General features: G+C 43.6%; 1 protein-coding gene across 2 annotated transcripts in view; it reads right to left on the bottom strand.

Annotated features, from left to right (window-relative positions):
* Window positions 1–525: 525 nt before the first annotated feature.
* LOC137437995 (integrin alpha-9) overlaps window positions 526–23,095 on the bottom strand; it is an 89,175-nt gene continuing 66,605 nt past the window's right edge. For both annotated transcript variants that reach the window (XM_068132834.2, XM_068132835.2), the window contains 12 exons: window positions 21,902–21,978; window positions 21,435–21,591; window positions 21,155–21,241; window positions 18,497–18,576; window positions 18,324–18,413; window positions 12,227–12,335; window positions 10,299–10,406; window positions 7,723–7,848; window positions 6,487–6,606; window positions 6,177–6,278; window positions 5,927–6,046; window positions 526–1,800 (listed from right to left, as the gene is read on the bottom strand). In XM_068132834.2, the coding sequence (XP_067988935.2) occupies window positions 1,714–1,800; window positions 5,927–6,046; window positions 6,177–6,278; window positions 6,487–6,606; window positions 7,723–7,848; window positions 10,299–10,406; window positions 12,227–12,335; window positions 18,324–18,413; window positions 18,497–18,576; window positions 21,155–21,241; window positions 21,435–21,591; window positions 21,902–21,978 (1,263 nt within the window). In that variant the 3' untranslated portion in view covers window positions 526–1,713. The remainder of the gene's footprint in view (window positions 1,801–5,926; window positions 6,047–6,176; window positions 6,279–6,486; window positions 6,607–7,722; window positions 7,849–10,298; window positions 10,407–12,226; window positions 12,336–18,323; window positions 18,414–18,496; window positions 18,577–21,154; window positions 21,242–21,434; window positions 21,592–21,901; window positions 21,979–23,095) is intronic.

The following is a 23,095-nucleotide window of genomic DNA, read 5'->3' as shown; positions in this document are numbered from 1 at the left end:
ATGGGATGGTTGGGGATATCTCAGGTAAAATGTTTTGGAAGTCATACCCAAACAAGGTCGTGCATCATACTTCATGGAAGTCATGTTTTGGAAGGGGTTTTGGAAGGCTATCCCTCGCATTCCCCCTGTGTCCCAAGGGAACGAAGGGCAAAAGGGTCAATCCCACGCCTTTAGCTGGGCATGCGGATTAGTAGTACTAGAAGTGTGCCATTTGGATAATCATTACCAGAGGCATAGGTGGTTCGAATAATGCTCATATTATTTGGTTATTGCTCATATAATGGGGGTGGGCCCTTATGGTCATTTCCACAGGCATGGACATGACGTGAGACTTTACGCTGTATATAATAGTTATAATCGATAAGCATTTGCAATTGTACGGCGGGTCTGGGGACCTCAAGCACATCGTGAGGAGTACTGTAATTACTCAGTGAACCAATTACTGGGAAAGGTTTTGATGGATGTTGTGAGTGCTTCCTTCGGACAACCCGCAAGCATCAAGAAATAGAATAGAGACTCGTCAAGTTAAGGGAATCACTTTTTCTTCGAACAAAACACTTGATTGAGCAATATATACAAATGACTTTTCACAATTCATGGACAAACATTCACGTAAAGACACAAAACAGTGTTTAAACCCGTGACACAACAAGCAACACGCAGAGAGTCGGTGTGCCGGTCCAACACATTTCTGGTTCTCTGGCACTAGGTCTGTACCGGGACATGGGGGATTGCGAAGGGAGGGAGGTAGGAATGTTTTTCCCGAGTTTGAAACCGCAGGTGCAAAACCACAATGAAGATAAACAACTTGGCAGATCCAGATGAGGAAAAATATAAAATACAACGCGAAGTTGCATTTCGCAAGGGATCCCTCTGTTATCAACAACATGCAAGTTTACCGTTGTTGATAACAATCACACAATGTGTTGTTTCTAGCTTCAGTTCGGTTTGAGCAAGTTATAATCTCGATGCAATCTCCAAAAGGCACTGTTGGGATGTGTTGAGGGCTTGGATTGTCGGTGAGAGGTCGAAAAGCCAAAGGAGACTCAAGACCCCTGGTGTGTGCCTTCCATGTGTGACCACTTCATTGGATCCAGCGCAGAGAAGGATAGAGCAGAGGTACCCGGTCAAAGGTGAAAGGACGCTTGGGAAATTGATGAAATAATTTAACTGGCTCTGACTGGTCCATTGCCAGACTCCCCAGAAACCGTCGACATGTGTAGATCATCCGTACATCCGCCAAGCCAATCCAGGAAGGTGTACAGTGGACATATGTTCATTGTTTGCATCCATGCTCACTTTCCCTTTGTTCTGCCCTTCTCTCTTAACCACCCAACCCCTCCTCTACTTCCTTCCTCGTCTTCTGTATAACAAAATTGCATTCTTTTTCTTTAACCCAAAAATACATTTGCTTTTCATTTCCATTGATAAATATTGTTCATCGTTTGCAGTTTTTTGTTGTCGCTTTATTAGCCTTTCTAGGTCGCACCTGCTCATCCTTCGGGTATTCGTCATCCAGAGTCGAATCCACGTCACATGACTTCTGCCTGAGCCTGTATCCTGAAAAAATACGTGCACGTGATGGGAATGCGGTACAAGAAGATGATCGGCGTGTCAATGGCGGCTTGTGGGTTAAGTGAAGGGAGTGGCGGAGGCAAGAAAAAGGAAGCTCAGATCTTCCTTCAGAATCTGATTCATATTGCCCTCTCTTCTTCATTGGATCTTCTGCCATTCCCAGCTGGTCCTCCGCCGGTGTATCGCTTGCATCTCCCTCTTTAATTTCCGCTTGAAGAAGCCCATCTGGGGGTTGAAGGTCAAGCAGGATAATTTGTTCAAAAGACAGCTTTGCTAACCCAACTGTGATCCCAACATGAGCTTTTTTTTTCTTTTTTTTTGTATACAGGATCGAGGCTCGTGAAAGAGCTAACATTAATCACACAAAAAAAATCAAACAGACACATAAAACATTGAATAAGGGGAGCGGTAGACAAGATGGGGAGAGAGGGGGAAGGACACAAACACAATATTTGAGAGCCGGGACATCGAGAGAACTGTGGGAAGGAGAGGGCTTGGGGGGAGGAGGCGTGGGAAGGAGGATGGGGGGGGGGGGGGAAGGATAAAACATAAGGACACTGCAAGGACTTCCAGGAAAGAAGTTGGTATTTCAAAAAAGTGGATCTGGGGTGAAATAGCGGGGGTAGAAAAGATCAAGGTTTTGGAAGGGGGAAGATAAGAGATGGTGGTGAACAGCTGTTTTAAAGACCTGGAGGGAGGAGTGGGATTGAAGAGAGTGAGGGAGTTTGTTCCAGAGGTGGGAGAAAAGGGGAATGAAGGAGTGAAGGTGAGCAGAGGGTCTTGATTTTGGCAGTTTAACCATAAGAGGGGGAGGCAAAACTCTAACCTTTAACACATGAGTCATAAAGTATTCCAGGTGCACAAAATGAATGGTAATTGTGAAAGATGCTTTGTACATGATGGATGCAGTGATTACAAATGCAACAAGATAGAGGTTTAATGCAGAGCCTCATCAGCTTTATATATAGATTATATTTTTACCCTACAGCACCTGAGCGGCAGGGATAGGAGGCCTGCCCCCCCTCCCCCAACCCCAGCCAAAGAAAGCTCAAAATCCTTCGAATTAATGATATATATATGATAGTATATCTGGATTAGGACAATCACACCCTGAGGAACGGGTACAGCTAATTTGAGAAAATCCACATTCATTCAAGGTAGAAAGATCGCCTTTTCGTTCAAATGAACATACAGTCATGTGAAAAAGTAAGTACACCCCATGTAAAGTTTTGACTTTTTCAACATATTTCAACATACAGCTATTTGTTCTTCATTTCAACAATATTGAAAGATAAAGGTGATATAATATAACAAATATCATGAAACATTTACATTTTGTAGTCCATTGTATAATTTAAATAAACATAAATGCAAATTTCGCATGTGGAAAAAGTAAGTACACCCTTGGCTCTAATAGGTGGTATTGCCCCCTTTGGCAGAAACAACCTCAAGAAGGTGTTTCTTATAACTGTCTACCAGTCTCTGACATCGACTGGGAGAAATTTTTGCCCACTCCACCATGCAGAATTCTTTCAGCTGTGCGATTTTTTGAGGGGTTTCTTGCATGCACAGCTCGTTTCAAATCCCCCCACAACATCTTGATGGGAATTAGATCCGGCCTTTGACTTGGCCATTCCGGAACCCTCCATTTCTTTCTTTTCAGCCATTCCTTGGTGGATTTACTGGTATGTTTAGGGTCATTGTCATGTTGCAAGGTCCAGCTACGGTTGAGGTTAAACTCTCCGACAGATGGCCTCACATTATCCTCAAGCACCCTCTGGTACAATGAAGAATTCATAGTGGATTCTATGATGGTGAGCTGCCCAGGCCCTGATGCAGCAAAGCTGCGCCAAACCATAATATTTCCACCACCATGCTTTTCAGTTGGTATCAGGTTCTTGTGGTCAAATGCTGTCTTTGGTTTATGCCAAACATGTCTTCTGGTACTGTGGCCAAATAGCTCTACCTTTGACTCATCTGTCCAGAGCACATTGTTCCAGAAATGCTGGTCTTTGCCTTGGTGTTCATTGGCAAACTTTAGTCTTGCCCTGATGTTCTTTCTGGACAGCAAAGGTTTCCTCTTGGCACACCTCCCACGTAGATCAAATTTGTGCAGACTCTTTCTTATGGTAGACTCATGCACTTTGACATCAACAGTAGCAAGAGCTACCTTTAGGTCCCGTGATGACATTCTGGGGTTCTTAGAGACTTCTTTCAGCATCTTGTGGTCTGCTCTCGGGCTGAACTTGCTGGGACGGCCTGGCCTGAACAAGTTGGCAGTTGTTTGGAATCTTCTCCACTTGTAGATGATCTTCCGGACAGTCGAATGATTTATTTCAAATTGTTTGGAGATCTTTTTAAATCCCTTCCCAGACTCGTAGGCATCTTTTACCTTCTTTCTGAAGGCCTCAGAGAGCTCTTTTGATCTAGGCATGGTGACGCCGCACACTTCAACAACAAAGGGCAAACCAAACTAAATGTCTGAGGTTTAAATAAGACAGGTTCCTCCAAGATCCTCTCTAACGATGTTCTAATCATTTGCACCTGAGCTGGTGCACCTGATTCTAATTTTAGGTATTTGAAGTAGTGATAAATGTAGGGGTGTACTTACTTTTTCCACATGCGAAATTTGCATTTATGTTTATTTAAATTATACAATAGACTACAAAATGTAAATGTTTCATGATATTTGTTATATTATATCACCTTTATCTATCAATATTGTTGAAATGAAGATCAAATAGCTGTATGTTGAAATATGTTGAAAAAGTCAAAACTTTACATGGGGTGGACTTACTTTTTCACGTGACTGTATAATCAGGTGTAAACTAAACAACTTTGTCGAAATCTAACTGAACAATAGAAAGACGCTTCAAGTGCAAAGTGCTGTTGGTGTATATCGATTAAATTAGATCTGAGAATGAACAATCTATGTTGTTCTATTATCGTCCTGCAGAAAGCTGGGCTGGGTGACAGAGCATGGAAAGAGTAGATGATGCAAGACCAGAACGGAGGCGGTAGAAGACAGAGACACCACCGACCTGTCTGAGATGTGAAAATGATACGCCAATAGACTCAGCTTCATCACAAGGGATTCTAATGATCTTGAAGACCTTGGTTTCCATGATGTCACACTGAGCTAGGTCCAAGACAGGGGAGCAGTACTTCATCATGCTGCAGATAGATTCAAGCCTTGTAGGTTGATAACAATTCAAGTATGCCAAGGAAGGACTTTGCACGTTGGAGGATACCTAGTAGGCGACTGGCTTTAGAGGTCAACTTCGAGGTGTGGTTTGACCAAGAACGATAATGGCTTATTGTGAGGCCCAAAATTTTGAGTGACTGCACTTCTTCAAGAGGATTGTTAAGAAATTTGGATGGGAAGGTTTGCCATATGTTCCTTTCGGATCGAGAGAGACAGCGAGTATGTGGGATTTCTCACGATTGAAAGACATATTCCAAGTGTTTAACCAGCTCGTGATGCTATCACGGTCTGCTGAGAGGGAAGAGGCTGCTGCCTGCCTTTCAGAAGGATGGGGGATGTCACGGTAGAGGGTGGCGTCATCAGCAAATAGATAAAGAGGATTTGCAGATGGTCAGAGAGACCATTGATGAAGCTTAGGAATAGGTCTTGGGTCCAGAAAACTGCTTTGGGCCACTCCAGCCTTGAGAGAGAGAGAAGAGATGAAAGGATTCTGTTGAGAACCACATGTTGGCTACAAGAATCGAGGAAGTCAGTAAGCCAAGTGTAGAGTTGGCCTTGGATGCCATAGGCAGAGAGTTTGGAGAGCAAGGTTAGGTGCCAGACTGTATTGAATGCTCAAGATATGTTTATAGAGACTGGCCCTGATCACATATCTGACATTGAGGGCCTCCATCCATTGTTGAGAGAGCAAAAGCAGCATATTCAAGGTCGAGTGATGTGGTCTGAATCCGAACTAATGGTCAGGCATTAGTCTGTTGGAGAAAAGGAATGATTTCATATCAACTGCAATGATGGTTTCCATGATCTTGATGATGATTGGAAGTAAGCCGATAAGTTCTTTGTTAAGGAGGTTGGTCTTTGCACCTTGTTAATTCAATGCAGTGATGTTGGCTGACTTCCGAGCAGATGGAAGATGACCGGGGGTAAATAATAGGGTGAAAGGAGCAGAAAGAGGATGTGCAAGAGCAGCAGCAGGTATTTAGGACACATGAGTTGTGCAAAGGATACAGAGACCAGGAGTAGTTGGGTGTGACTGGGTTGGGTGGGTATAGAGAGGGAGGTGTTGGGGATACAAAATTTGTAAGCAAACACAGAATTGACAGTTATGGATGAATGACTGAGGTTTATGATGGAATGCAAACCAACCTTGTATAGAAGGGCAACAACAAGCAGAAAAAGTATGCCACCAATGAAGAGACTCAAAAGAATTATCCACAAGACAACCAGGCCTCTTGGTCTCATCACATAAAGAGCTTCAACCATCACCTGCATACAAGAGGGGACAATATCAGATGATCAGTAGGCTAAATAAATATATAGAGACAGTTAGGTATTGAAGAACAAAGATGATTTCGAAGGAGAGACACCAGCATAATCGGACATCGAAACAACCAACCTGAATGTGTTCTGTTTCTCCATGAGGTGTTTCAATAATGCCCAGATCTCGATCCACATGCACGGAAGCACTGAAGGAAAACTGTAGCACTGAAGCTGAATCCTATCAGAAATGGAAAGGAGGACATAGTCAACATTCAGGAAAAACTAGGCATCTATAAACTAAAATGGTCAATAAAATGTCTTATAGACACTGACAATAACAATATCGTGGTACTTTACTTGCAAGGCATAGTGACTCTTTTTGATCCAGCCAAATAGATTGCCTGCATCATAATTAAAAATAATAATAAGTAAATGCTGGTTGTTGCCTGGTGAAGAGTGTTGATGCTGACAAGGGCCTCCACAGAAACTTCTAGAGCCTCTTGAGGTCCGATTGATTCTAGATCACAGTGTAACAATAGGCAGGGGTCACTGCCAGGTCCACATTCCTGTGGAAGATGGTAGGTGTGAGAAACTTTGAATTTTAGAATCACCTTTTATGCAACCCAGGAAAGCTTGAGGAGGAGAAGGAAGGTAATAGGGAGTGATGGAGATATAAGTGGAGTGGAGTGAATGGCATGAGGCATCAGGGATTTTTTTTAAATGTGTGTCTTGCTGCAAGTGCTTCCTGTTTACATTTCTATGAGCCATGGAAAGTGTTCCAAAAAAGAGGAAAGATGGGAAAGGTGGAGAAAATCAATTTGAAGGAATGAATGAGAGGTCTAAAGCATGAATATGAATGAATGAATGATCGTTTTAAGGCCATTTTTCCCCGCTAGAGCGGGGGTTAGCCTTGCAGGCCCCGTGACAATCTTCATGGTTCCCTGTTTCAGGCAATGTTTTTATGGCCGGATGCCCTTCCTGACGCCAACCCTTAGTCGCCTCCTCTTACGATGCGCAGGGATACGGTGTACCTATTCTTAATCGGGGTACACACCGGGATCATTCATCCCAGCAAGCTGGTACTCAATTTGCCGACCTCGGAAGGATGACAGGCTGAGTCAACCCCCCTGGCGTTAATTCAGCGATCGACCGGGATTCGAACCCAGGATCCTGGGATGCAATACATGTCCCCAGCCAAGGTTCAATTCCATATGTTAAAGGGTGAGGGGGAAAAATCTGGAAAACTGACCCATGCATAATAGGTGACATTTTCTAAGTCCAAAAAGGCCATAACTGTGAAAAATTGATGAAACGCCACAAATCTCAAACGTGTTCTGTAACTTATCATAATAAAACCATGTACCAAGTTTCAGTTGAATATGTTAAAGGGTATGAGAAAAAAGTGCAGAAAACCACAGGACGGACAGACGGAGAGCAAACCCATAGTCACCTCCAGGTAAGGGACTAATAAATAAAAGTTTATCTTGTTTGAGATGATTACCACAAAGAGTGGAAAAGTGCGATGAATTTGAAAAAAACGATACCACAAACATCTCGATGAAGGTGAAAGTGCAATTCCAGAAGTTTACATCTACACCAGCCTTGGACAGAGGTTAAGAAAAAAGAGCGTTATGCCGTAATTGGTTTCACTGGCAATTATGAGCGGTAAAGTGCAATAATACCAGGATGCTGCGGCCAGACTTGGAGATGAGCGTGAAGAGTTGATGTATGGTGCTGGCACTTCTGGTGTCCACCGGACACTCTGCACTGACGTTGGGAAGCCTGCACCGACCACGCCCTCCCTCCACCTGGCAGGATCCGAGTTGGAAAAGATTGGTGAGAATAAGTAGAAGTGGATAATTAAGAAAGTACTTTTGGATTCTTGTTCCTTACAGAAGGTACCCTGAAATTCCTGAATGCTCTCACTCGCACACTGCTGTATGACAATCTGCCAATTAAGAGATGTTTATACATATTAACGTCGAATGTCATCTTTATAAAAACTAAATTATATCAACTAGCAACGGTACCCGCCCTAAAGGCGGGGCTTCAATTGGGAGGCCCAAATGAAAAGGTAAAATATCAGAAATTGAAGGCTTTTTTATTTTAAACGATTCATATAAACATCCGTTAAATCATATCACACGCAAATCATCAAAATCTAAACAGTATCTTACTATAATTCACCAAATGTCTCACAGTGATCGATACACTATGATTGTGATGATCGTGATCGTGAATCGTGATCGATAATCGTGTTCACAATCGCTATGTCGTATGTACTCCCGATACGTGTTTCCTTCAGTTGAAATGGGTTAGAATTCTCTCAAGCAGGGATTCAACCCGTGTCCTTATAAAAGGTCTTTGTCCGAGGTCACTGATTTCGATCAGTGCAGCTATGCAGCGATCGGTGCAGCCGTTGGTGCGGCACCCGGGAAAATAACATCGTCACAATGAAAACATCGTCACAATGAACGTTATGCGAAAAGCGAATGTTATGCGGGAGTACAAACCTGAGAATGCTGGAGACTAAAGCTGAAATTGGGAAAACTAAATACCCTATTTTACTCCTGGGGATCCCAGGATTATCCACCCAAAATATCTTTACGATCGGTTCAGCGGTTTTTACGGTACCTTCGAACAGACAGACAGACAGACAGCCAGACGGACGGACATTTGGTGAATTATACTAAGATATTATTTTGCCACGTGCACAGGGTGTGTGCACCCTCTGACACTAGCCCTGTAGACAAGGGCCATAGCCCCAGATATACCGACCGTTGATTGGCCAAATTGAAAGCCTCGAGCAAGTAACGGAACCCTGCGATTTCCAATGGCCACCTGCTGTACATACGAGCCTGATGGCGGGAAGGGAAATCCACTACAAATATTGTAAATAGTTTAATAATAAGTCAATGGTGACAATAAAACAACATGGCACAGCAATATGAATAAATTTTTAAACAAGCGGCACAAATACTGTATAGAGCCCCGACAAGAGAAACCATGAACATGTATCTTGACTTACTAATGCCAAAGCCTGGGGAAAACGTAGGATGGGTCGGGATAGAAAACGCAGGACTTACACGTTAGAAAAGAAAGACAAGTGGGGCAGATAATAAATAATGGAGGGGATGGCTTCGCTGCCAGAACATCAACGACAGGCGTGGGCAGGCTGACGAGGAGTGTCGGCAGGCTCTCCAGCACTCGATAGCAAACAGAAAGTCTCGTATTTTCTCTCCTCAAAACACTCCGTCTCAACATACTCAACTCTGCCTTCAGATCTCTGCACTCTATCTCTCCCTGCAGGCTTTTCCTCTTCTTACATTCTGAATGCTCCAGATCTCACAACCTGTGGTGTTTCCTCTTATTACCTTCGCCACCAAAGGTGGACAGAGGTCATGTTTTCACCCATGTCTGTTTGTCTTTCTGTTTCACTGTGAGCAGGTTATTTTAAAAGGTTATGGGTGGATTCGGACGAAACTCGGGGGACAGGTTGGGGGTGTGACAAGGACGAATCTATTTGAATTTGGTGAATATCAGAATTCGGATCCGGTTTTTTTTATTTTAAATTTTTACCTCCACCAACGAAGGTGGAAAAAGGTTATGTTTTCACCCGTCTGTCTGCTTGTCTGTCTGTCTGTCTGTTTGTATGTTTGATTGTGATCAGGATATCTCAAAACATTGTGGATGGATTTGGACAAAACTTGGTGGATAGGTTGTGGGTGTGATAAGAACTAATTGTTTTGATTTTGTTGAAGATCCCAATCCGGATCGGATATGAGAATTTTTTAAGTGATTCTTCACCATTGAGGGATAGGGCCAAAAACGATATATAACATGATATCTAAAAAATTGAGGGCAAGCAATGACAAAGCTTGGTGTATGAGTTGCTTCGGTGACGAGAACAAGCCGATTCGATTTTGGTTCAGATCACAATCCAGATCCGGCCTATCAGTGGTATACAAAACGTAAACTGTTCAGCAGGCTGAAGGTATGCGCTCTACCGAGTGCCGTTCTTGTTTTTGAAGTGATTTGTCACCATTTTGAGATGGGGCCAAAAATGATATGGAATTCCCAATGGACTTTCCTCAAGGAACTGATTCAGGGTCACCCAAAACCCACACAATACCACTAAGAGTTGTGAATTGTGAACACAAAATACTTTTCCAGTGGTGCCATTTTCATGCATTGGGCAGAACACGCTTACAGATACGAATAAATCCATGTCTTCGGTCTATGTATATGTATACAATACCTCTGCTTGCCCAACTGACAGGGCATTGGGCCCGTCAGACCTGAGTCGATACGGCAGCTGCAACTCTAGTCGAGACCTGGGAGCCAAACTTTTACCGAGATTGATCACCTGAGCAGGAATGAAATAACAGAGTAGTGAGTTCAGAGGCTTATATTTAAAATAAGAGGGAAAAAAAAGAACGAACCTTGGATCATGGCATAAATGATATAAAATGGAAGACATGTCCTCTGGATTCTGTGATAATCCCAAAACCACATAGTTGCAAATTGGCAAATCCAACCTCTAGCCCAGAAAATAAAATCCTTTGCTTAGCACTTTTCTCGCCAAAGATGAAGCACCTCCACCTTAATTTTTCAATCGTTCTCCTTTTCAGGGTTTTTTATTTTTTTCCCCAGAGATACTGCTGCACCATAGTTAACAAGTCAGTCACACCCTGGAGGCATTTTAAACAATTGACAAGTCAGGAGACGACGATGGTTCACGAGCGAGCGGTATTCAATGACAAAGGTCAAAAGCGACATTGAAAATATATAAATAGAAATGTATAATCTGTTATGAGACTAGTTAGCTACACAATACCGAAAATTCGGTTCGATTCCAACAACTTTGAAAATTTGACCTTTGTGACCTTCAAAGGTCAAAGGTTGAGGATTCTGAAATTTGTTGGAAAACTTGTATTTCATGATGTATGTGATAATATAAGATCATGTACGATATTTCACCCTATCAAAGAAGCGAACAATGTAATAAAACCATCAAAAATCGACTTTTCTAAATTGCGTGACCTTGTGACCTTGACCTTGGGGCGAAAATGAAAAATCGAGCTCCGTGGGGCTAGACACATGACATTGGCCTAACCAAATATCTAAACCCCTGTCAGATTCCACCAAACCCCTCGGAGAAGATGTAGCTTGAAATCGATTACCCCCTAAAAAGACATCTTTTTCAGGTGTGGCTCCGTCCACAATGGGCGCAATACGCCCACTCTAGGCAGGACACAACTAGATCATGATATCAACCTGCCACCCAAGTTTCATCAAGATCGGATGATATCATCGGGTAGTTATGCTGCGGACAGACAGACACACACACAGACAGACGCACACACATGACGAATATAGTGGTCACTTGATAACTCGTGAACCAATAACAATTCAATCTGTTGGACATTCCCACCTAAGTACTTGCATCATGATGCTGGTATCCCCAAGCTTAAATCCCACATAGAATGTAGACATTTGCTGGTGAAGTGATAGTGTCGATCTACATCAGTGGACAGGTAGAATGATGGATGGAATCAACAGGATGCTGATTGAGGTATGCTAACCGCCATGTGTATCTAGAAGGTAACGTTTCGGGTGTTAACCTTCATCGGCGAAAAAGAGGGAGAAACAAAGGGTACTCTTTTTACTCCGATGAAGGGTTAACACGTGAAACGTCAGCTTCTTCTTGCTTCCCACAGTGGTTAGCATACCTTAATCAGCGTACTGTTGATTTCATCCATTTGTAAATCCATATACTGTCATCAATTGTATCTTTATGTCCTTGTGATTCATATAAAAGTATACTGATGCTCCTAATGTCCTTATTCTAGTTGTGATGCATGTACAGCTCCTTCATTGGCCTACTATCAGTGCTACAAAATCGAGACAAATGTAAATTATTCCAGAATAGTGTATCCCACAAAATCTGTGGCTGAACAGGGCCTCGGTTTGCCTTCTTATAGGCAGGTTGAACCTGCAAATCTGTCTTAAGAAGAGCGTAGGCTATCGTTTTGCACAATATCCTTATCCTGATTCTGAGTGGCTTCATTTACTAGGTAATTTAGAGCAAATCAATATCGACGCATCCACGTCTCAGAATGGGGCCTTTGCGGTGTTCATCACAATAAATCCTTATCCCAATCTAGCCAGGCCACAATGCCACACCTTGAAAATGAAATGCACTGTCTGGATGGGACAATCAAAGTCAGGGTGTTCTTCTGGACCATTCTCAACATTTTCATCTCCATAGGAGAATGATGGAGGATCAGCAGTTCTGTGTGGGTAGAAATGAGAAGATAAATGTCCAGAAACCCATAGTATAGCACAAATATTTATAATATTGTTATGTTTGTGGGGTGTAGGCAATGCATTACCTTACGCCAGGTAGAATTGTATAGGTAGTGTGCTCTGAGTGTCATGAAGAAGAAGAAACCCCATGTATCATAAGTAGTAAATTCGTTTAGACCGGATGTCATGTAAGCGCATCTTCATCTCCATCATGAGGGGTGGGTTTATGTTAATTAGTTAGGGATTATGGGTAATTAATCCCCTGTATGTAATGGCCTAGGTTATTTTTCCTCTGTTCCTTATGACAATGCAGCACACACACACATAGCAAGAAATCACGCATTTATAACACTAAACAAAAGCTAACCGGAAACAGGACATTCAATCACCGATGATACCACTGACGGGTGGTCACAAGAGCAGGCAGGTCCGGGAGGCCACGCCCCTGAAGAGCAGTGATTGGTCAGGACACTAAGAGCAATGAGATGGCACGAGCTGATATGAGTGGGGACGCAGATATCGTTAGATGACGTCAGAGCCTTGAGTACAAAGGAGTTGGAGGGCCGACATTTTTCTCTCTGATTTGCTGGGTTTGGTGGCGAACGGTCATGTTCCCGACATTTTGTCTCTTTGGTTCAATCGCTCTCTCTGGGCTGGCCTCCATAGCGAATGGTCACACATACGGTGCGCTCTTGAGTGGGGGACATTCATTGAGATTGGTCACAATTTTATATATCTCTCTGCTTCGGGATTTCACAATGAACGGTCGAAGTTCACGAGCGCTCTTGGCTTTCTCCCGGCCAGAGGTGAACGGTCGTCGATAAGCTCTTGCGTTGGAACATTGGTGCCATGCCGCCACAGTTCATCGCGCTCTTGCGCTGGGAGACGTGGGTGCTGGTGAGGCGGACGATGAGGACGAGCACGGCTGAGTGAACGAGGGCGCGCTGAGGCCTACTTCCCGCCTGGGCCAGGGCCACGCCCGGATTACACGCTTGGGGCCTGGACGATTCCCGACGGGGTTCAGGAGCCGCTCAGTGCTAAGTGCCCACACACACACATTTTTACTTTCGTTCTTTTATATTTCCCCATATGTTGTATACGAGTCTATGGGGAGACTTCCATTTAGGAATTTTAGTTTTATTGTGCATTATTTTGTTGCATGTGTGAGAAGTGTTATGATTTATAACATGATTTATAATCTCACATTTATATGTGAGAAGTGCGAGACATGGGTAATGAACGTAGAGCAGCAACGAAGGCTGGAAATGGTGGAAATGCGAATGGTTCGGTGGATGTGTGGAGTATCGTTGAGAGAGAGGAAGACAAATGATGAATTGCGAAAGATGATGGGAATAGAGCCTGTGATTGATGCTGTGAAGAGGAACAGGTTGAGATGGTTTGGTCACGTGTTGAGGGAGGATGAAAGTGACTGGTTGAGAAGAGTGATGGAAATGAATGTAGAAGGAAGTAGAGGACGGGGAAGACCGAGAAAGACTTGGCTAAATTTAGCCGAAGAAGAAATGCGGGCAAGGGGGTCAACAAGGGGAGATGCAGAAAATAGGGCAAAATGGAGAAGATTGCCATGGGGACCGCAAGGCTAACCCCCGCTCTTGCAGGGAAAATGGCCTTAAAATGCCTGTTGTTGTTGTTGTTGTTTGTGCATTATTTTGTTACCGGTTTGTTTTGTTATTATTTTGTTCAATAAAGCAAGTATTTTTGTACATTCTAAATCTGTGTTGGCTTGGAATTAATTATCGCAGGTTCGAAGACGTCCGGTGGACCCGTGCAGGTAAGCACTCGTTGCCCTTCCCCCACTTCTCCCCTCACACGTATAAAGAAGGTCTGCCATTGACTGAACGCCTTGGAGTTAAAGCTCGTTTGGTCATCCATCGCCCTGCGGTGTTCACTACAGGGTAGACACATGACAATATCTATGTTTGGGAGGCACTCTCGTTCTCAGCCTCAGTTGCCCATATCAATAGTTCTTTATTCCAGTGTGATTTTTGTTCATTTAACAAAGACAAATCGGTGAAATGAATTTTGGATGAAATATTCATATGAATTTGATTTCAGATGTTCATGATGAATATGAGATATTCATGATGATCAAAGCACTTTCAAAACAAATACAAGTGTCGTTCAAAAAGTTATATGAACAAGATACTCAAACCATCCATGAAACACTAACGTTGTTTTCAATGTGCGTTTATATAATTAGTGACCGAAAATATTTGGTTACAGCTTGTTACTTGCAAAAACAAAGATTTTTCAAGTATATTGGTCGATTGCGTTTGTTATTCTGTCTGTCCGTATGTTTGTCTGTCTGTATGTTTGTCTGTCTGTCTGTTTGTTTGTCGCTTGCCTACAGGTCACAATTATAAACCGATCGTCATGAAGCTTCACCAAGTTGTAGAGGTCGTCACAATTGAGAAGCCTATTGATTTTGAGGTGAAAGGTCATCTGGAGGTAAATTCTAAAATCGCCATTTTTAATCCGATTGACTTCAACATTGAACAACATTTGCATATCGAGTCACTAAATAGGGAAACCAACTATTTTTGAGGCCAAAAGGTCAGAGGTCAACTCAAGGTCAAACTTCCAAAATCAATTTTCATCTGAAAAATCGTTAATTTTCATCCGATTGACTTGATAATTTAACAGCTTTTGTATAATGCCTCACTGAATTGGGAAACCAAATGTTTGAAGTTAAAAGGTCAAAGGTCAACTAAAGGTCAAACATCTAAAATCCTCCATTTTCATCTGAAAAATAGTCACTTTTCTTCCAATTGACCTGAGCTTTGATCAAGATCGTCAATTTCAATCTTGATGAAATGGACAATTTGATGGATCAATGGCAACCTTTTTTGGGGGTGGGGGGCCGGATTTTGCAAGTATCGTACTCTGAATGACGTCTTCTTGTTACTTGCCGGAAAATATTCCGACCAGTATGTTGGTTAGTTGGTTTTTTACTTGCCGGAAAAGATTCCAGCAAGTATGTTGGTTGGTTGGTTTGTCTGTCTGTCTGTCTGTTTGTCTGTTTGTGTGCAGTACTACGTCTACATCATTGCACATAGAATCGCCATACTTTACACACATATTTGTCTTGCCCTGGAATAGACAGTGCCCAATTTTTAACTCTCTAGACCCAAGGCCTCCATTATGACGTCATAATTCGATAATTCGACAAGTACAAAACTTCATCCAATCAAGATGCAATTTCCTGAGTGCCAAGTCGGCATAAACTGATGGAGAAAAAAAAAAAATGATGACGTCATCGGTCACGTGGTTGGGCCGCCATCTTGGAAAAACCGAAAAGATTTGCACCTCTATATCTCCGAAAGTGCTGAATAGAAAAAATTGAGACATGGCTCATTGTAAAGAACTCTCCATGGGGAATAAAATATGTTAATGATGATGTCATAGGTGCCTCCATTATGACATCATAATTCGGTTGGTGCAAAACTTCATTCGATCAAGATGAAGTTTCTTGAGCATAATCTAGGAATAAATTAGTTTAGAAAACAAATAATGATGATGTCATCGGTCACGTGGTTCGGCCGCCATCTATCTATAATTCCAGTAATCTCTGTGTGTGTGTCTGTGTGTTTGTCTGTGTGTTTGTCTGTGACCGCTGTTTCTCGACAACCACGGGTCCGATATACTTGAAACTTGCCAGGTATATTGCTGGGGACCTGAGGATGTGCCTTTTCAAGGTTTCATATTAATCGGAGAAGTAGTTACCGAGCTATGGCGATTTATTTACCAAACTAATCACAGAACAGGTTGCGGGGTAGGCCAGCCAATCACAGAACACGTTGTTGCGTAGGCGTGGCCGATGTGAATTCGAGGCGTAGCGGGCGCCATTTGGAGGAGCTGGGAGGACTCAGTCGGGATAGAGTGAGCCTGAGTGAGTATATCAAGACAAGAACAAGATCTAGAAGGAGGTATGTACGGTGCGATTCATATAATATATTGTTTAGTTTTCGTCGATGAGGAATTTGGGGTCGGAATGGGTGATCGGCCTGGGTGACTGGGTCTCGACTAGATGCTGGGCCGCACCAAGGAACGGGCACCCACGTACGGGCACGTCCTAGTATATATAATGTAAAAAATTAATATATAAACAAAAAATATATATATATATACAGTATATATACTATATATTTAAAATGTAAAAAATTCGCTATAACTTCCTTTCTGTGGTTATATTTTATCCCTTTGCGGTTATCTCTTTGCTGACGACTCTACTCTCTGTCGCTCCATTCCTCATCCCTCAGATCGGCAGTCTGCAGCCTCCTCACTCTCTGCAGACCTGGACAAAATCACAGACTGGGCAAACAAATGGAACATGTCTTTCAATCCTGATAAATCTCACACTCTTACGATGTCTCTCCGAAAAGACCGACTGGAAAACCCTCCCATCCACTTTCTGAATAATCCTCTCCAAGAAGTTCTGTCACTCAAGCTTTTGGGTCTCACTATTTGCCATGATCTTTCCTGGGAAAACCACATTTCAAATCTGGCCTCCAAAGCCAGTCGCCGACTGGGCATCCTCCGTCGTGTGAAGTCCTTCCTTGGCACACCTGAGCTCCTCACCACATACAAGGCTTTCATCCGCAGCTCTATGGAATACTGCTCTCCCCTCTGGTCTGGTGCTCCTGCCTCACACCTAGCTCGTCTTCACGCTGTTGAAACCAAAGCGTTCAGAATCATTGGAATCTCCCGCGATGAAGCTAACTCCAAGGGCCTTTCACTCACTCACCGCAGGCAGGTTGGTGGTCTTTCCGTCTTCTACCGACTCCTCTCTGGCCTTGCCCCCCCAGCTCTCTCTGGGCTCTGTCCCCCAAATATTCCTACAGGTTGCACAAGATCTGCCTGCAACCCTCTTATGGTTAAACTGCCAAAATCAAGACTTTCTGCTCACCTTCACCCCTTCATTCCTCTTTTCTCCCGCCTCTGGAATAAACTCCCTCACTCTCTTCAATCCCACTCCACCCTCCAGGTCTTTAAAACAGATGTTCACCACCATCTCTTATCCTCCCCCATCCAAAACCTTGATCTTTTCTACCCCTGCTAATTTCGGTCCCCTTGTGTTTTATACCTCTCCCCCCCCCCCCCCCCCCCCTTCCCACGCCTCCTGCCCCCAAGCCCTCTCCCTCCCACACTTCTCCCTGCTCTCAAATGTTGTGGTTGTGTGCTTCCCCTTCTCTCCCCATCTTGTCTTCCGCTCCCTCTTTTTGTGTCTTTTGTTTGTCTGGTTGATTTGTTTGTGAAATAAATGTTTGCTCTTTCACAAGCCTCGATTCAGTATACAAAAAAAATAAAAATAAAAATAAAAAAAAATCCCTAGCACTGGCATTCAACTGTGCAGGCCTGCGCTGAGTGTGCGGCTGAGAATGGCCGGCATGGATGCTCTTGGACACAGACGATTTGGCTCTCCATGTGAGGGAATACCTACATGTGATCAGTACAGTTTTCTTGTAAATACTACCATAACGTTGGGACTGCGGCAAAATAATTCTATTCTTTCTCAAGCACTCAGAGATAAATAGTTTGTGCAATTTGCATTTGGGATTTCCAAGGTTCGACCTTGCATTTCATCTCGGATAATAAGCTGCATTGGGAAACTTTTGCGCCACAATAAATGCAAAAACGTTCAGAATGATGGAAAACTGAAAGAAGTGGCTGGAGGTGAGGGCAGGGCCAAGTGGTGATGGAAGAGCTGAGGATTGGGTAGATTGAAGGGAATGAAGCACAATGGGAAGGGCATTGGGGGGAATGAATAGAGAAGTGAGCAAATAGTTTAAATACCAGAAAGTGGGGGAAAGCATCTCGGTATGAAGAAGAAGAAGCAATGGATGAGTGGAAACAGATGGATTTGGTGTGTGTGTGTGTGTGTGTGTGTGTGTGTGCATGCGATGTTTTAGTGGTAAGCTAACGAGTCATAGAGTAAGTGGACAAGCTGAGAACTCACCCTTGGATGGTCATGTCCACCGAAAAGAATACAGGTGTGGACAGGTGAAGGAGGTTGTCACTCATAGTCTCATTATATTCAATGTTGTGGCTGTAGAAAAGTAACATCATTTATTATTACTCATATTATTATTATTAATTTAATACTTGATCGTGATTGTGGTGTTTCATCACCTTCTCGCTTGCACTTCAAACCCCAGGCTGTTCCGGTAACCGGATAAGCGGCTGGTGTCAAACAGCAGCCGGAAGTCTTGCTGAGGGGTGACCAAGAGGAAGACATTCCGTGTAACCACAAGCACTGCAATAGGGATGTGCTCTAGGATTTATATTATTTTGATCCCTTCTGGATGGGTAACAGAGTGAGTGGCATCGGAAACCGTGTCCCTAATGAAACTGAGAGCTCGGCTTGATGGGCGGGAGAAGCTAATTTCCTCGGAAAATCGACGACGTGAGTGCAGCTGCTTTCAATTGCATGAAGGACTCACTTCCAGCATTAAAGCCCGGACAAATACCTGCCTGAAGGTGTACGCAGGGCTCACAAACAACAACAATCCATCAAAATAAACATAGGCCAAAAGCACTTTGTTGACTCTATCCGATCGCACCAACATGTTTGTCATTTGATCAGATTATTATTCCATTCGTTGTAGAAATGGCCCGACGTGGAGCAACTTTGTTTCGTTCATTCGTGTCAAACGTTTCCCTGCCAGGAGTTTTCAAATGTTTCCCTCAAATGTTTCCCTCAAATGTTTCCCTGCCACGTCCCCCTTTCCTGTTTGAGGATTAACAGCGAGATGTTGGTCCACGTGGGGTTATTTTACTTTTGTGGCTTCATTCATCCGTGCCGGCTAGCCTGGTGTTGGGCTAGCGGCTAGGGTGCCGGCTTAGGATCCTAGGATCCTGGGTTCGAATCCTGGTCGATCGCTGAATTAACGCCAGGGGGGTTGACTCAGCCTGTCATTCCTTCCGAGGTCGGCTAATTGAGGACCAGTTCACTGGTAATTCCCTGTTTGTCGTTAAAGGCGGCAAAAAAGGGTTGGCGGCAGGAAGGGCATCTGGCCGTAAAACATTGCTTCAAAAAGGGGACCGAAAAACAACAACAACCACGGTTCCCGAAAAAGGCCAACCCCCGCTTGCGGGGAAAAATGGCCTCTAAAGGTGTTTTTTTTTTATTCATCCGTGCGTTGCATCTTTTCTGTGGATGTAGCCACGTATTCCCCCCTATAGATATTTAAAATTGGGCCGTGGTACCGACACACACTAAAGGTAATATTAGTAGATATTTAAAATTGGGCCGTGGTACCGACACACACTAAAGGTAATGTTAGATCTTCCTTTTTGTTTTGCCCAAAAAACAGGACAACTTGAGTAACACCTCCAAAGGGTGGCATACTCGTCAACGCAAGGCCGCAAAGCACCAGGGTGAAAGCCTGTGGCCCGGTCGGTAATATAACCCAGACAAGACTGATCAAAGGCAACTATTCTTCCTCTGAGCGATCCTGTCACCTCCGCTATTGGAGATGAAACCTGTAAGCTGAGGATTACCAAATGACAGTTTGGGTGGAGGAGGTCACAGGTCAATGAAGATTTAAATACACGAGGCACATGTGGATGGATTTGATTACAAGTGGGAAAAGAAGGTCACGTAGAAAGTACAAAGATGTCAAGGACACTTGCCATTAGGTTATACAGAGACATAGCTCCGTTTGCGCTCGACGTTCGAAAATGCACTCGCGATTAATTTAACAATCACGGTTGTTGGTAAACATTCCGTCACAGTTGGCGATTTTTATCTCCCGCCTCAAGTAGGTAAAATGAGTGCAAACACTTTGTAAACACGAACCCTTTAAATCTCCCAAACATTCCTCGCTCACGGGAACAGGCCTTCGCAGCGAATATCTATCAAACCTCCGAGGAGCAAACCACCGGGCACCGGCCTTGACCACAGTGTTATTCCAGCTGCTTCATCAATTTGCCGGCCGCCCACTCCACGCTCCCCACAGCTGCTAACCCCACCGTCTTGCCACCTTTTTGCGGTACTGTGTCTAGCCAAGCCATTTGCCACCACAAAGCGGTTAAGCAGCTGTCCTGCTCTACCAGTTTGGTGGACTGGCTCCATATGCTGTGTACAAGAAGCCATGATGTGCCAGGAGATAAAACTCCCCAGACTTTTTACCTGCTGGGTTCCCAACTGGAAAGGATGTCTGCATTTTTGAATGGTTACCTTTGATTTCTTATTCTTCTGAAATTCGAGCAACTGTTCTCAGTTTTAGTTTCTTGATGTAATTAACCTACTATGGTACCGTTGAAAAGCACCAGATGTCGGCATTGCTTGATATGATAAATTCGAAAAATTCACTGAAGCTTCTTTACATGTGCATGATAAGAAGGTTCTGGGTTGATGTAAAAATTACTAGAAACTTCCATCTAACCGAGTCCGGTGAAGTTTCTGTGGGTTACGATGCCATCCTGTAAGCACGCTAACGCGGGAACTCGTATCCTCATGATGCCATGATGCCATGATGCCATGAGGGGACAGTCTTGATTTGTTTTATATTTTACTGAAGCTGAACCAACATAAATCATTTGTGATCCCACGGCTGCCCAACCATTAGGACTTCCTGGGGGTAATCAACAGCTTTCTGCAGAGAGACATATGCACATTCAAACAAAAACAATGCAAAGAGACTGCAGAGACGGTTGGTATTGTTAACCCATCCAGCATAGAGATAGTAATTAAGTTTATAGTTGTTCTATTATATCCCTTTGTCAATTTGATTAAATAAGCAAGGAAGGGAAAGAAATAACTGCAGGTGAGATGCGCAACTGTACCCCATTGTGAGAATTGAGGAAGGGGTTGGCGATTGAGCAGTCAAGCAGGCCGGTCTTAATCACGTGACAGCTGGTCGACTTGTCCTCCTAAAATTAACACATGAGAATCTTTATAATTTTGAAGTTGAGGCTTGCTTACTGCTCAGAAGTCATAACATTGGCCTGTTGTGTCACAAATGGCGTATTCCAGCTAATGTTGATGCTAGCGGTACAATGCTGCAATGATTCAGCGTTTATATAGAGGGAGTATATATATATATATATGCACCTTCCTCCTCACCTTTTCCCAAACATTGATGAAGAAGAGTGTCGGTGGGAAGGACACTAAAACATATGGCCTGTAGGCTCCATCACCTGCATTGTAAACAGACAGATCCAGGGCCACAGAGCCCGGAATTCCCACCACAACAAACTCCCGTTGCTGAGCCTCTGGGGGACTGGCACATCACACAATACCCAACACAACATTCTTGATACTACAAGTGAAATCCGTTTTCAAAGCTCGTGGTACTTTCTCAGATCCCGTTATCACGGTATATTTGACCGTTACAACGAGGATTAACAACAAGAAGTCACGTTACCCTGATGCTCGGCTGTATTAATCAGCCCGCATCGGGCTAAGGATGGAAAAGTTCTAAATAAGTATATGCGAGTCGGGCACGTTGTTCCAAAGTTGGGCCAACACACCAATCAATGGGAATATGAAACACATTGTTGCATGTGGGATGAAGTGTGAATTGCCAATACCTCGGCAAGGAGAGGCGCCCGTGTAGCTGGAGGTCTGCAGCGCAGTCGGAGCCCCAGCAGTCCCACTCAAAGCGACTCTGTAGACACGGCGGGCACATTGGGGCTTAGTTTTGACTCACAAACAACTTACATAATTCCATTTCCACAACTATCATGTTCACCCTCACCACAACACCTCCCTATCTTTTTCCCTACATTTTACCATTTTTTGCTTGCTCAGTGAAATTGACTGGTATATATCATTACGTATGCCAAAAATTTAATGACCCAATGTCCGCCATCAAGGGTATAGATGCTGGCTTCACATCCTCAAGGTTTTTGGTTGAAGTTCAACTGTAGAGAGAATATTAAAGATTCAGTTCCTAAACTTCTGTTAAACCCGAATTATCACATCATTACAGGATTATCGATTAAAAATCCAGCTGGCTCACAAATAGAGTTCAGGGAGGGGCTAATTTTCATGCTTTGCTGAGCCTGGCTTAATGTGATATCAATGCACATTTTATTAAAATACAGTGCTGGTCACATTCCCCTCAAGACTACACTACACTATTCTGGTAAATGAAATATTCAGTGTTCAGTAATACCATGAACCAATTGCCATCTTTGTAACAACAATGCAACAAATTCAGATCCATAACTAGAACGGCACTTGGTCGAGAGCATACGTCCGCCAGGCAGTTTACGGTTTGTATCCCACTGATAGGACGGGATCTGGATCCGACATGAACCAAAATCGAATCGGTTTGTTCTTGTCCCCTAACCAACTCATCCATCAAGTTTTGTCATCCAGTATGTCATCCACAACTTTTTGAAATACACTACATGACCAAAGGTATGCGGACACCCCTTATAATTCATGGATTTGGCTATTTCAGCCACACCCATACCCATTGCTGACAGGTATTTATAATCAAGCACACAGCCATGCAATCTCCATAGACAAACATTGGCAGGAGAATTGGCCGTACTGAATAGCTCAATGACTTTCAACGTGGCACCATCATAGGATGCCACCTTCCCAACAAGTCAGTTCGTCAAATTTCTGCCATGCTAGAGCTGCCCCGGTCAACTGTAAGTGCTGCTATTGTGAAGTGGAAACGTCTAGGAGCAACAACAGCTCAACCGCAAAGTGGTGGGCCACACAAGCTCACAAAATGGGACCGCCGAGTGCTGAAGCGCGGAGCACGTAAA

Source organism: Myxine glutinosa, chromosome 12, assembly GCF_964187855.1.
Source record: "Myxine glutinosa chromosome 12, kmMyxGlut1.1, whole genome shotgun sequence".
NCBI lineage: Eukaryota > Metazoa > Chordata > Myxini > Myxiniformes > Myxinidae > Myxine > Myxine glutinosa.
Note: the sequence above shows the minus strand (reverse complement) of the source record. Positions and strands in the feature narration are given on the sequence as shown.